Below are 14,295 nucleotides of genomic sequence, written 5' to 3'. Positions count from 1 at the left end.
TGTCATTTTTCTATTGTGAAGACATTCACAAGGTATTGCTCCCGGGACAATTATCTTAAAAAAGCTTCTCAGCATTGGTAGAAACCATCAGACGTGTTCCCAGTAGCAGTATCCCTTTTCGAAAGCCACGGTGTCTCAATGCTCGTTTTGAAACCAGGGAAAAAAAAAAGCAGTGGAATAAATCAGCTTATGAAAAAAAACCTTCATTTAGCATCTTTCAGGTGATGAAACTGTGCTCTGCAATTTGCAGGGCCTGACTCAATAATATGGGTGATCCGGCATCTGTGCCGGTGGGACGCTGTGCCACAAAACAAAGATTGGTGCCATTCTCACCTTCAGGGCACAAACCAAGCCCTTTCTGCTGTGATTTACAGCGGCTGTGCCTGTTTTTTTTCCTGAAAAGAGCTTTGCTGATCAGTCTACTGCATGAAAGATGAAGAGGAGCTGTTCTGATCAGTTTGCTGTGCTGCGGGAATGCGTGTGTTCTCTAGTGCTGCAAACTCCTCCTGTGTAATGGAATTCATGCAGTGCAATGAAAAATCCTGTGATAGAGAAATTGGGTCCTAGAACAACCTATCTCGTAGCCGGAGCAGCTAACCAACTGTCTGTTTGCCCAGTGTGTATGTGCACACACCTATTGTACTCCAGGCTTCTACAAGATTAGAATGTTCATATAATTGTGCATATAGGTATAAATGATATCTATAGTTATACAGGCAAGTATATATATATATTTTTTTTTTTCTGGCTATTCAGTTAACTTGCCTTAATTTTGTAACTAGCCACGTGCTTTGCTGCAACTTTAGGTTTTGCATTTCCTGGCTTATTTTTATGTCGCACTTAATATTGGTGTTTTTTGTTGTTTTGTTTTGTTTTTTAAATTTAGCGCACATACTTCTAGTGTCTAATCAACAAAGTTCTCTCTGAGAGTACGATTTGGATTTAAATGACTTGAGATGCAAATTTGAGTAGACCGGGTGTTAGATCAAATCCCTCTAATTTGAGGACTGCTGGCATTACTCACATCAATGGATCATTCATTCAAGAGAGCAGAAAAGGTCTTTTTTGGTGTGTGGAGTAAAGGCTTGCCTGTTTGCTCCTGCGGGTTTGCTCAGGATGACTTATCGTCACTTGCAGAGTTAGGATATTAGTTTGGTCTTAAGTAGACTGCTAATATTTTATTTGTATTGAAATATCTGGTTGAATGCTTGTGGAAAAAAAGAGTGTATACTTTTTGCTCTTGGTGGCATCCAAAGGGAAAGGGTATTAAGGTAATTCATCATTTTTATAGGAGTGCAGAAAGTATTTTATTTTAATCTCCCGGAAAAAAAAAATGTAAGTAAGTATATACAAATGTAAGCTTTTAATATAGCGGAACCCTCAGAGGGGTAGGCATCTGCTCTGGCTGATCTCACTGCAGCAGAGTGTCTGAAATGTGTTATTTTTCCACTTGTTGTGGGGGAGTCATTTGGAATTGTATTGCCCTAAGGAGCTCGTTGCAAGGTCAGGCCTGGTTTCCTTTGTGCAGACAGCCGGACAGATGTGTGTGTTGGGGGGGAAGACATGAGAGGCAGATTTGTGAATGGTATGCCCCTCCGGAGGGAGCAGCTCATATTTTCATTTGAGTGGATGGTTTGAATTTTTTGATGCTCTGGGTGTGGTCTGATGACAGAGATAAACTCTGAAAAGTGTCCCCTTCTTTTCCATGTTTACAGAATTTACCCGTTAGTTCCCAGTGCCCTGTGATGATAGAAGGCAAATCTGCGTGACTGCGTACCTCGCTTTTCACGCACCCTTTCTGTAACTTAATGGAAACATTGCTCTTTACTAAAAAGCAACTGGAATGATTGTATTTTTTTGCAGGTGTTTTTCAAAAGAGTCTTGTTTACATTGATGTACTATATGTATATCGTTGTCTTTTTGACTGCGGTTCACTCTGTTCTCTGTCTATATTTTTTAGGACCCTTGAAACCAGAAATTACCATAACTTACATTGCTGTTTCAGCTATATTCTTTAACAGTGGACTCTCATTAAAAACAGAGGTACTGTAATTTCTCATTGCTTCATGCTTGTCTTGCTTTATAAGTTTTGTGTTGCTTTTGATCAAATTTGAGCATATCTGAAATGCGTAATTACTGTGCTGTTTTTGTCGATGTTGGGAGAAGGGCAGGCAAGAAGATCAAAATTAGACCTTGAAGTAACGACACCTCCTTGATTTCAGGAGATTCTTCACATGGTAGTGAGCGTGAATATATTTCATTCCTGCATAGAGGCTTGGCTTGATTTTGCATAGCTTTGACTAAAGCGCTGAGTGCAGTTTTGAGTGCAGAAGACTGGCTCTACACCCTGCACGTGCGCCAGCCCATATCAGGGTGAGACCCAGGAGCAGACTGACACCGGGCTTTTCCTTCCCATTCTGCATCTGTTTCCTTGCTGCTCGGTTTAGATACAACCTAGAGAACTATGTGAATGCTAGAATAGATTTGTAGGGATCTGGGTAGACAGCCTTTGTGAAGTCTTCATGCCTCTGGATGTGAAGAAAAGATGTGAGCTCTCTCTGCCCCTCTTGTCCACCTCATCTGCTGGTGTGTTCTCAGGCTAAGACTAGAGGAGGCTGGTTACTACAGGATTGATGCAAGCAAAGATTTAGGGGCTGTCGGTTACCCCCACTGTGCAAGAATAGGACAACAGCTGGTATCAACGCAAAAGTATTCCTCTGCAGATGCAGAGCTAGTGTACAGGTACAAGGCCTTGGCAATCTTTTCCTTTGGGATTTATCTGTGGACAGGTAGCCCTGAAGTGCCCGTGCTCTGCTGTGTATCGCAAACACCAAAACTTGTTTCAATATTTATGTTGTTCGTTTTTCAAAAAGGAACAGTGTGGGAGTAAAAGAAGATGAAGGGGAAAACCTCTTAGCGATGTTTGAGGGAGGGAGGGAGGAGGGAAATTATGGCTGTATGCCAAGAAGAGGAGTAACCAGAGTTGAACGAAAACTGCGCGTTTCTGTTAGTCTGGTTTCCTGCTTCCTTCTACTCTGCGGGCTGTGCTAATGTAATAGGTGATGCCATTTCTATGTTGCGTGATACCAATGCCTAAAGGAAACATCAGTATACTGTCCAGTATTGCATTATCTTCTGGAGAATGTGGGATTTGCGTGAACAGCATACGTTAAACAGGAAAAAAAAAAGTATCTGTCCCTCTATCATGGTTCTAATGATAATATTTTGAATTCGGGCAATGTTTGAATTGACGGCAGGCAGTTCTGGCACTGGCACCTCTAGTTCTGGATACAGTCAATTCTGTAGCGGCTGTTTAGAGCCTTTTAGTCTTATATAGAAGCAGACAGAGCCACGTTATCTATTTGCCTGGAACAGGAACTCATTCTAATGTAAACAGACTGCAGAGAGAGCACTTTCTTCCACAGATAAAAGGACTAAAACCTACAAAACCTCAATGAATTCTTCTGCTTCCAGGCTTAGGAATCCTTGCATACAGAGGAGGAAAAAAAAAAAAAAATGCGTAAAACTTCTTTCTGTTTCAGTAACTTGTATCCTTGAATCATCGTATTTTTAAAGCAGCTGTGAATAAGAGCAGAATCAGTAGCATAGTCAGTCTTGGTTAGATTCACTATGCCTCACAAACTTTCTCCAGTTAGGATAATATGAACTGGGAGATCCCTTGGTGACGTATCATGACCCACACTGAACTAGTGTAACTTTCTTTCATCTGTGGTTCTAATGCTAATACGTCGATGGCATTGTAGCTGGTGTTTATGCCCAGGAAGCAGACCTGCAATCAGCTGTTTTAGATCCATCAGTTAGGGGTGGTACTCAACCAGGCTAGCGCTGTATTCCCATCTCAATGCAGTCTAATACTGTATTCTGTCAAGAAGCTAAGTCTTCTTGAATTTCTGTCATGGCGGTAGAAGATAAGAGGAAGAAAAACAGTTTGCTTGCTGTACCATTTGCAATTGAGGCCAAGTCATTATATTATTAAAATACTTTGGGGCATGTTTTAGTTTTTCGTGGCATATTCTGAAGTTAGTATTAGTCGGTTAATATGTCTTTGTATTGGGCAAAGAAGTTGTTTTTACTTCTGTGTTGATGAGTTCTTCACCTTCTGCGTTGGCTGTTCTACCTCAGTACGTTAACGAGAATGAAATAGCATTCAGTATGCTGTATGAAACGATGAAAAGCTGTGCAAGTTTTAACTGAGGCCTCCTGATAAATCTAACAAAATTAGTACTAAGTGATGCTCTTTTAAGGTTGCATTTCTGGTTTTATCTGCTGTTACGATGCATGCTTAAAAAAAAATTGTTACCATGCATTCAGACAGCAGTGTACAAAATAACTGCTGGTGTTCAGGGAGAGCATGTATGCGCACGGCCTTGTTACTTTTTCAAATCCAGAGGTGTTCTCTTAGGTTTATAGATATAAGCTCTGTCCAGGAATGACAAGAACACCTTACTGTAGTGCACTGTCAATTTTCAGTGGCTGGATAGTTTGCGCTTGTGAGTGCCTCCTATAGGGCCCCAGAAATTAAATCACATACTTGAGTTATCCGCTTCAGTGAGGAGTTTGAAAGGCCACTGGAAACAGCATTTGCTTTGATTTCTTGACCAGAAGAGTTTGCCCCTGAGCATCTTAGCGTGACTAGATGGAAATAGGCACTTACCGGAGGAAAGCTTGGAAAAGCTCTCTGAAGGGTCTCAAATAGTGGGATAAACAAGGTAACCTGTTCTGCGTGTTGTTCAGGAACTGAGTCATAACTGGCAGCTCCCAGTGCTGTTGTGGAGATTTCTGCTTTTTTGAGTGACGGTGAGTGCAGCGATGGAGGCATTTGGGACAAGCCTTTATAGATTAAGAAGGTGAAGGCTGTTTGCTTCGGTGCTTGTCCTATGCTAACATGTTCTAAGGATCAAATGAGACTACTGGAGACATTTGAAAGACTGCACTTAGATTTGCAAATACGTGTTCCGCTAGTACACCATTTCTTCGTGTGCTAGGCTGGCTGCATGACAATTGTCTTTCTTGTTTACTGGAAGCCGTAACCAACCTTTCCCAGGTTTTGTCTTGGCTTTTGCTTTGCAAACTATCACACAATTTTTCTTCAAATCATCTGTTCTTAAGGCATTTTCCAGTTGTTGTAAAAGTGGTAAGAAAGGAAAGCCAGTAACAGTTGTACAATACTGAAAGAGTGGAGTCTTTTCTAATGATGCTGTGGGTTCCAGCATCTGCAGTTCTGTATATGTGTCATTACTATACTGTGATTGCCATCAGAGATTCATCTGCTAGGAAATCTGGGGCTGGAAGTGTTACAGCAGGAAAGGAAGAGAAATAAGCAGCTTTGCTGAAATAAGACACCTGATACGATTTTTCTCAATTGTATTGCTTACATTAAAAAATACACTTGAATATAGATGTTTCTGGGTATCTTTTCTTCTCACACAAGGGAGAAAACTAGATGTTTTATTTTTGCTTTCTCGTTGAGAAAAGAAGAAATAGAGCTACAGTGAAGCTATCCGTAATACATGAAGCACTGTGACAGCTTGTGTGAAGAAGGCTTGGTTTCTTCACGCAGAGTGATACCAGCCTGCTTGAGAGCTTTATTAATTATAAAGAAGTAGTAGCAGTTTCATTCACTTAACCAAGAACCAAATGTGGTCATTCTTTTGTGATAAAACTGCATCAAGATGTGCATTTCAAGTCTGTGCTGTGTATAACTTCGGGGTATGAACAGATGCGTAGTTCTTCATGTAGGGTTTTTTCTCCCAAATCCAAATTTGGAAGACAATTTTAGTTAAAAAATATAATAAAGTGAGAAGGACACGGTGCGAAGTGCTAATACTTCCAGATGTGTAATTACATCTTGTTTGTCCGTTATAAAAATTCGGCTGTCCTGAAGCGGAGAGGTGGCAGATGAAGATCAGATGCTGTAGTACCATACAATTTTTTACGCTGTTCTTTTTTTTTTTAATGCATCTTGAGTATCAGACCGCGAGACAGGTGAAGAATCCTAGAAAATTAGGTTCTGAGTAAAAATGCCATTGGTTCTTTTTTGTTGCATTGCTTAACGAAAGGTGCAAGTTAGCTTGAGCCAGAAGGAATTTTTCTTCTTGAACTACGGGAGTTGAAATGTACAAGATTTTTCCCTAGTACTGGAAAACTATATAGAAGGCTCCCGGAGCGTCCCACGGCTGACAGAAGGGCGTATTGTGTAAGGGCCCTTGATCTTCTCTCTAGAGCGTTCTTCCTGCTTTTGAGGAAAGGTGCTGCGTAACAGCAAAAGTTTAGTTATTTTCTCAGTCTTCTAATGCGTTTTGCACCTTTTCATTTTGTCTTAGCTGCTGTTGTCATTTTGTAGTCTTGGAATTCTCTTTGCTCTTCTTCATCAGCTTAATATTGTTTATGAATTTCCTATCCGTTGGCACAATAGATCATCAAAATCTGCCGCTGAATAATTATTTGCCATTTATGTTTGTTAGTTTTTCCTTTTAAACCCCTCCCCCATGTACAAACGATGACTCTTTGTAATGTCAAGATCCCCTTCTCCTGGTATAGAGGAGAATCACATTCTCTGGCTCTCTTTAGGCTAGGGAAGCTTGAAATCACTCAGAACTGCAAGTTCCCCTTGCTCTTGGTATCTGCAGTCAATAAAGTAAGCAGGCTGTCAATGTAGTTAACACAGATTTTGAAGCCCAGTGCTAAAGCTGCCTGCTGTAAAAGCTGCAGTTATGAGAGCTACGGTTTTATTGAAGTGCTGGACAATTCTTTTGGAAAAACGCCCAGCAGCAGACAGAGCTTTTATGTTGTCTGGATGTACTTTGTTATTAAAGAGGCGATCAGATGATCCCTAAAAGTGCCTTTTTGACATGCGCTGTCTTTGTATTATAAAGATCACGCTAGTTTTAAAAGCATGAATGTGGTTTTACTTCAGCTGTTATGACTGCAACTTGCTCTCTTCTTTTTCTTTTGCAGGAGCTGACAAGTGCTTTGATGCACGTGAGACTCCACCTTTTTGTCCAGATTTTTACACTTGTGTTCTTCCCAACAGCAATATGGCTCTTTCTTCAGCTATTATCAATCACACCTATAAATGAATGGCTTTTAAAAGGGTATGTTTAAGCACAATAGAGTGAAATATATTGGTAGCTCTCTTCTTAAAAGGCTGCTTATCCTGCAGCGGGTGTTTGAAGAAATACTGTGAGCAGACTGTGCTGTTCGTTTTGGTGCTTCGGCACTTTCCTGCTGAAATCAGAGCGGGCAGAAGGCTGTTCTCCTAGGAACCTGGACTTGTTTTTGGAAAACCTCAGCTGGTTTTGTATATAGGGTCCTTGCAACAAGTTAGATTTTCACAAAACGCATTTGAAGTGCTGTATGGGTTCTCAAGAAAGATTGGGAGAGAAAGAAAAAAATGCTGAAGAAAAAGCAGGTGTTCTGTTTTGTTTCTGAATAGTCTGTATTGAGCAGCTCTTGTAGGTATAGGGATTTGGGGCTCATTGACTGCCTACAGCTTAATAACGGGGAAAAAAAGATAGAATAAAGTATATGCAGGAGAGGCTACATTGCCATGAAAACAATGTGTGCTGAGAAGGCAAAATCTGAGACAAGATCTTCTGAAAGTTAGTACCGTTTTGCCTAACAGTATTAGTACATTAAGGTAATAGCAAGGTAGCAAAATAATGTTCATTTGCATTTGGTCATTAATACTAAAGGTTATTCTCTAAAGTAAAAATCATTGGTTTTGCTCAGCTAGAGTAGAGGCAGGCCTTTCCATAGCAGCAGCTTCAATTTCTGAAGTGTCAGGTACAAGAAGTTCTCGAACTTTTTCTGCTTTGCACTGCTTCTTATCCTGTCTTTCCTGGTGCCTCTTATTTCACTTTTGTTTCTGCTATTTTAGGGAGGTGTTCTTTTATGTGCACAAGTATATCTGTATGCAGATACCTGTGCACCTGTGAAATTCCATGTAAAATTATATTGTCCTAATGCTGCACAGCTGCAGTTTTTATTCTCTAGAAATATTGTAATACCCAAATGAAAACAGGGATTTTAGCAAAGTCGCATCCTCATCGTGTATGTTTATCACATTTTGTAGCAGGATGTGGTTGATTGTCCCCACAGAGGCCTGGAAAAATAGACATATGCTCCCAAGGGTTTTCAGCTTCCTTTTGGCAGGCCAGCTCCCTTGGGGCCTGTCATTCTGCAATACTCTGTACGCTAGGTTATGCCTACAGGACACAGTCAAGCCCACAGGTAGTTAGTTCCCTGCCTTACTTCAGAACGAGCGGTAAATTCTCTCATCCTTCACAGGTCTGTTTTGCTGTGCTAGTTGAGAGGCCACTTGAGATGTTAACAGCTTTTCATCTGTTTCTACAGTTCCATTTTATTTTTCTCTACACGGAGGGTGATATTAGGTTAGATCTGCGGTTATCTTGAAATATATTAAAAAGAGGAACTGACATCGCTCCACACATCTTTGATGTTCATTTTTTTGTTAACTGTCTTGATTTTGCACTGAGAGGATCTCTTTGACAAGATGCACAAGGCAGCTTACTAGCGTTTGTACAGGTTCACCTCTTTTTGTTGTCCTTAGTGTATAGTGTTTGCAGTACAGGTGGTAAGGCATGAGATACAAAGAGCTAATACTAGATGCAGCTTCAGTAGTTACACATCTAAAATAGGTCAACTTGGAGTTTACTACTCAGTTGTCTGCAATGTATCAGTAGAGCAGTTATTATTTATGACCCTTCAACGGCTTAAGCCCCTGATGTTAGTACTTGTAATGCTGCCTGAACAAGTGGCCATTAGAGGAATTTGTGTATTGCTGGTATTGCATATACCTGATATAAAGAAAAAAAAAACGGTCAGGCTATTTGAATGTGTGTTTGATATGCATGATTAAAAACATTTCCCTTTACTGGACTAGCAGACCAGGATCTTATTCATTTTATAAAAGATATTTAGGACCATAGCTTGATGGTGCTGTTTATTTTTTTAAATTCTAAATGTGTTATTTCCAATTCAATAGCATTCACAGGTATTTGTGTTAATAAGCCTTTCCTCCTCTTATAGCGTGGAAAATTCCTGTCAACTGACTTGAATACACTTGCACACCTTCCATGCTTCTCTGGGTAACTTTAAACTTAATCTGTCCTTATTAGTGCAGGTGGAAAGTTCAAGGAGCTGACTGCCAAACGACCACATAGAAGAGAGATAAGAGTATTGCAGCCAATGTAAGGGATGGACACCCAAATCGCCATTTATCTGTTTATAGTTAGAGGGCCACATTAAGCTTTTCAGACCGTTTCTTTTTCCTGTTTTTCTCTTTTCAATACAAAGTTATCCTGCTAAGCACCGACAACTCCCTGCTTCTATAAGCTTTGCTGAAAGCTGAACGTTCCATCTATTTCCAAGGTGCTGCTAGGTGCCTCATGGAATTCAATATATGTAATGCTTATGTTGTTGCCTTTCTTTTCCACAGTGTCTAGCTGACAAAATGAATGCTTTCATTGCCACTTACCTATTTCTTCTATTTAAGCCATTTGCATATTTACAGCATATCAATTGCACTATAATGTTCTCCCTGTTTCTCCCTGGATTTAATGCTTCTGTTTGCTGTAGCTTTTTGACACTTCATTTCTCAGAAACAAGCTAACGCACATGTACAAAGTAGTAATATGAGAGAAAGTAGTTAGTATGGGAAATAGAAAACTGTATTTGTTTCTTTATTTCTTCTTTTTAGTAGTAGCTGATGAAAAACGAAGTAGTGGGAACCTGGAAATAGCAGCAAGGTTCTTCTCACTCACTGTTCTTAACCGTCAATATTTTCATTGGTGAACTGTCTTTTTAAAGGAGACAAGCATTTGCATCCTTTCGTTCATTTTTTTTTTCCCCATGCCTGCATGTCAGGACACTATAAACTTAACTACATGAGGACACATGATGTAATCATCTTTGAGATAGATGTGTAGCTATCATTGTTAATGCTAGATACAAGGCTGCGGATGGGGAAGTGGTGGCACAGAGAAGATAAAGTTTTTTTTGGTAAATGGTGATATGACTCTTCACTGTGGTGTTCACAGAATGTAGAGTTGATAAGACATGCATGGAAATCCTGCTGGCTTGTACAGGGCTGTAACTGCAGTGCAAACTGATCAGTTATGTGGTATTTTAAGGTTTTAGGTTGCACAGAATTTCACCTGTTGTAACAGCGTAATGCAATGGAAAGCATAGCAATGGCAGGGTAGTAGCAAAGTCCTAGGCTGCAGCAGGTAAGGATATCCTCAAGTGTGGCAGCTGTGGACACAGAAGCAAAGGAAAAAGCTGCTTACCCTTGGAAGGCCTCAGGTACACAGGGGTCTCCAGCAAGATCCCCTTGCCTCCACCGCCAACCCTTAAATGAGGTCTGGGAAGGGGTGGATCCTGGCTCCGCCCCTTCCAGTCATTCCGCTGCATTGCACGCACCTGAGCTCCCCTGGGTTGGCCCTGCCTTCCCACCAGGTGCTCAACTGCTGCTTCAAGCTGTGACTTAGCATTTCTGCTACACTCTACTCCTTCACAGCATGAATCAATGATCGAGCAGGTTAAATGTAAGCGCTTTCCATTACAGTGATCCATGAGTTCAGCAGCCGTGTACAGGTGCAATGTTACATGTAATGTGGTGTGGGCAGGGGGCCGCTCCTCAGGTGACAACCCTGAGGGTCTTTCTTGGACTTCCTTCTTTTTTGAGTTATTACTGGTCTTATTTCTAGAGGATCGGAGGTTCTTGGATCTGCTAGTTGGATTTTAGTGCACTTGATTTTCCTTTTATACTTAGATTAAACCGGGATCCAAGGATCCTGTTGATTTAAGTCCTCTTCCCCCTTCTAATGATGTAGTCCTTAATTCTAAAGGAAAAGTGCCATTTGAAGATAAGGCAGTTTGCCCCATCAGAGATGGAATTTTACTTTCTAGTTGTTTGATATGAGACTTTAAAAGCTCATTTTCATCTTTAAGTCCTTCCTCAGAGTAACAATATGCATTACTAGTTAGTAGTAGTGGCTACGCAACAGTAGATGCTGCTGCTATTAATAGTGAGACCATTGTTCCTCATAAGTCCCTATTCTTCAATAATTTGTGCAGCACACAGCCACAGGGAACCCAATAACCATCTAACACATCATCTGTTTTAAGACAACTCATCCTGAATAAGCATAACCCTGTAACACAATGGAAAGCACAGCGATGACAGCAGAGGAGCAAAGTCCTAGGCTACAGTCAGGGAGGACTTGCTCAGATACAGCAGCAGCTGCAGGTACAGAAATAAAAGAAAGAATCTGCTTACCTTCAAAAGGCCTCAGGTACACAGGAATCTCCACCAAAACACCCCTTACTTCCAGTGCCAGCCCTTAAATGAGGTCTGGGAAGGGATGGATCCTGGCTCCACCCCCTTCCAGTCACTCCGCTGCATTGCTTGCACCTGAGCTCCCCTGGGTTGGCCCTGCCTTCCCACCAGGTGCTCAATCACTGGTTCAAGCTTTGACTTAGCATTTCTACTACACCTGTGAGGAACATAATATTTCTTTTTGTTGTTTTCAGGTTGCAGACAGTAGGCTGTATGCCACCTCCTGTGTCATCTGCGGTAATTTTAACCAAAGCTGTTGGTGGAAATGAGGTGAGTGTTCATGTCTTCATTTTGTTATTTAATGCTTTTTTTTTTTTTTTAACAAAAGCTCAAATAAGTATTTGAATATGATGAAGTTGTGTGGCAAAACACTTACTGTAGCGTGATGCTAATGTGGTTTGTAAAACCTCTTAAATTGAAGCTTGGGTATTATTGTGTTTGTGTTAAACCAGGAAAATGGTGATATATTATCTGGTGGCACTGGTCAAGCTGACAGAAGGTCAGTTTTGTGAGGCAACCGAAAGGTTTCTGTTAGAAATTGGGATTAACGTGTTTCTGCTTGTTGCTGCACTCTAATTCCTAACCTTATAATAATTCAGTGCTGCGTGCTGGTTATTTCGTAGACCATTAACTTCTTAGTGGGGGAAGAACTACCCTTGTGGTGATTGTCTGAACGGTGTTTATTATTAAGGGACCCTACTGCAGAAGTTCCTCGAGCCACAAATGTAGCAAGTAAGATGACAGAGATACAACAATTAATCTATGTCTTAAAATGTTGCTTGAGACTGCATGAAATTAAAATTCTGGGAATTTTGAGTTCTTTGCCGGTGATGTAGGGCAAAGTTCTCAGCAGAAAGGAAATGTTAGAATTGAGGTTGTCTGTGCAAAGTCTGGTCATGTTACATTTCTGCCTTGAGGTGGCATGTGCTGATGTCATTCATGCTGGTTTTTTTCTCTACAAAATGCAATTTTCAGGAGCTCCAGGTGGTTAGTGTTTAGGAAATGAATGCAGGTGTGATAATTAATGAGGTTCTTTTATTTGGGTATGCTTCCTCTAAGGTTTTTGGGGTGCTGTTCTGGATTCTTAGAGCCATATTTTAATTCAGCCATAGAACTCTTCTGCATGAGGGTGGGTGAATCACATTTTTAAAATATGGCTGTTAGTTGCGTACTTCTCATTTTCTGAGTTCAGGCATTTGGGACCAATTAATGTCAGCTTTGAAAGCACGTGATAGTGCTGAAATAGATTGAAGTTGTATTTTGTTCTGACAAAGTGCTCTTTAATTGTTCTATCCTCTAAAGAGAGACCCAAACCATCTCAAGTCAAGCATCTCTAATTATGGGCAACCCGGATGCACACTGCTGTCTATTTGTTACCTGAAAACGAGGACAATAAAACAGTCTGATGGAGATGCTGAGAAGTGGATTAATTAGTATAAGAAAATCATTTGTAATTATAATAACAAGGAAATAATAATAGTGAGCAAAAGAGAAATAAACTTGTTTTAGTTATGATTCTCGATCTAGGTGCTGTAAATCATACCAAGGCACCACATAGTGAGCAGTGAGGATGGAACGAACTGTTGAATGAGTAATCGTTCAGCAGTGTCTGTTCTATTCTTGGAATGAAGAAAAAATTCTCTGGGGAAAAGTAAGGCGTGACGTGTCAGTAGAAGACAATATTGTGAAGCGTCTGCGTGCAGGGGTGAGAGAGGTAATTTCTTGATGATTAGAGTTTACTTCTATGTGGTGGTATTCTTCTGGTGTGGAGTGTGTCTGCATTTTACAGAAGCCACAAACCAGACGTTCAGTCATGTGATGCTCGGGTAGTAATTGTGTATGTTACTGACGGAGTAAGCTCAAATCTCTGGTTCTTCTGTACTAAGCTGGTGTGGGCAGAACATAAACATGCGTAATTAGTTTTTACAGGTAGTTGTTGAAAAGAGAGAGTGAATCAAGAACTGGGCCTCAGGAACTGTGAGTTCTCAGTCAACATCTGAGAAGGTAGGATACTCGTTGGACTCTGATCCTGGTGGGTCTGTTCCCACTCAGGATATTCAATGAAGGTGTACAAAAGAGAAACAGCCTCTAAATGTGCTCGCTGTAGATGAAGTGTATGGCAATTTTATTGCTAAAGTTGAGGAATTTTCCAGTGCAAGCAGACTTTTGAAATAGGATGCTTCTCTGTTGTTCGTATTATCGTTTCTTCTTCTGAAGAGTGGCACGTTACATCCTTCATGCTCGGGGAGGAGAGCTGCTTGTTTCTCCTTGCCACTTCTCACCTAAGCCGTTGCAGCTGTCTTTCTGATGTGAGCAGAACAATGCATTTTCTCCCATTTTAATTTCAGTTAATTCTCATAGATGAAGAAGAATTTAAACATGGGAGTCAGCTAGAAATATAAGTAATTGTGCTGTCAGAACATTTGTTCATAATGTCTTTTAAACTGCTTTTGCTTCATCAGGTGTTTCCCTTACCTACAGAAATTGATTTGTCTAAGGGTACGTAATGTAATGTGAAGATAAATGAGCTTGTTCAGAAGCAAGATAGTGAAGGAGCACCACATGAGCTAGTTAGGTTGGGAAGCGTCCTGCTGCCGTAGAGTACTGGCACACTGAGTAAGTGCTCAGTAGAATTCTTGGGATTTCGTGAAATGTAGTAGATGGGAACTACACTGGTTGACTGTTAGAACAGTATAGCGGGTTTTAGGATGCCTTTAAGTTGTAGTGACTGTTGAATGTCAGTGTGGATGCTGGGAAATTCTCAGGGAAATATCAAGCACCATTGACGTGGTAGGAGAAGTACTTATGTGGGGCTGAGGCATGGTTTATATCTTTGCCTCTGTCGCTAATCCGTTGGGTAAAAACGAGCAGGGGATTGTGTCTCTGGGTTTCGCAGTAAATGGATACGGGCA

The 14,295-nt window shown here is 40.8% G+C and overlaps 1 protein-coding gene across 4 annotated transcripts in view; it reads left to right on the top strand.

The window, feature by feature from the left end:
* The window catches only part of SLC10A7 (solute carrier family 10 member 7), a 152,141-nt gene that overhangs the window by 1,124 nt on the left and 136,722 nt on the right, over positions 1 to 14,295 (top strand). For 3 of the 4 annotated variants that reach the window (XM_021395461.1, XM_021395460.1, XM_021395462.1), the window contains exons 2-4: positions 1,961 to 2,043; positions 6,979 to 7,115; positions 11,578 to 11,653. In XM_021395461.1, coding sequence (XP_021251136.1) covers positions 1,961 to 2,043; positions 6,979 to 7,115; positions 11,578 to 11,653 — 296 coding nt within the window. Of the gene's footprint in view, positions 1 to 1,960; positions 2,044 to 6,978; positions 7,116 to 11,577; positions 11,654 to 14,295 lie in introns of those variants that run through there. The other variant, XM_021395463.1, reaches the window with a different exon arrangement.

This window comes from Numida meleagris, chromosome 4, assembly GCF_002078875.1.
Source record: "Numida meleagris isolate 19003 breed g44 Domestic line chromosome 4, NumMel1.0, whole genome shotgun sequence".
NCBI lineage: Eukaryota > Metazoa > Chordata > Aves > Galliformes > Numididae > Numida > Numida meleagris.
This window is presented reverse-complemented; position numbering and strand designations above follow the sequence as displayed.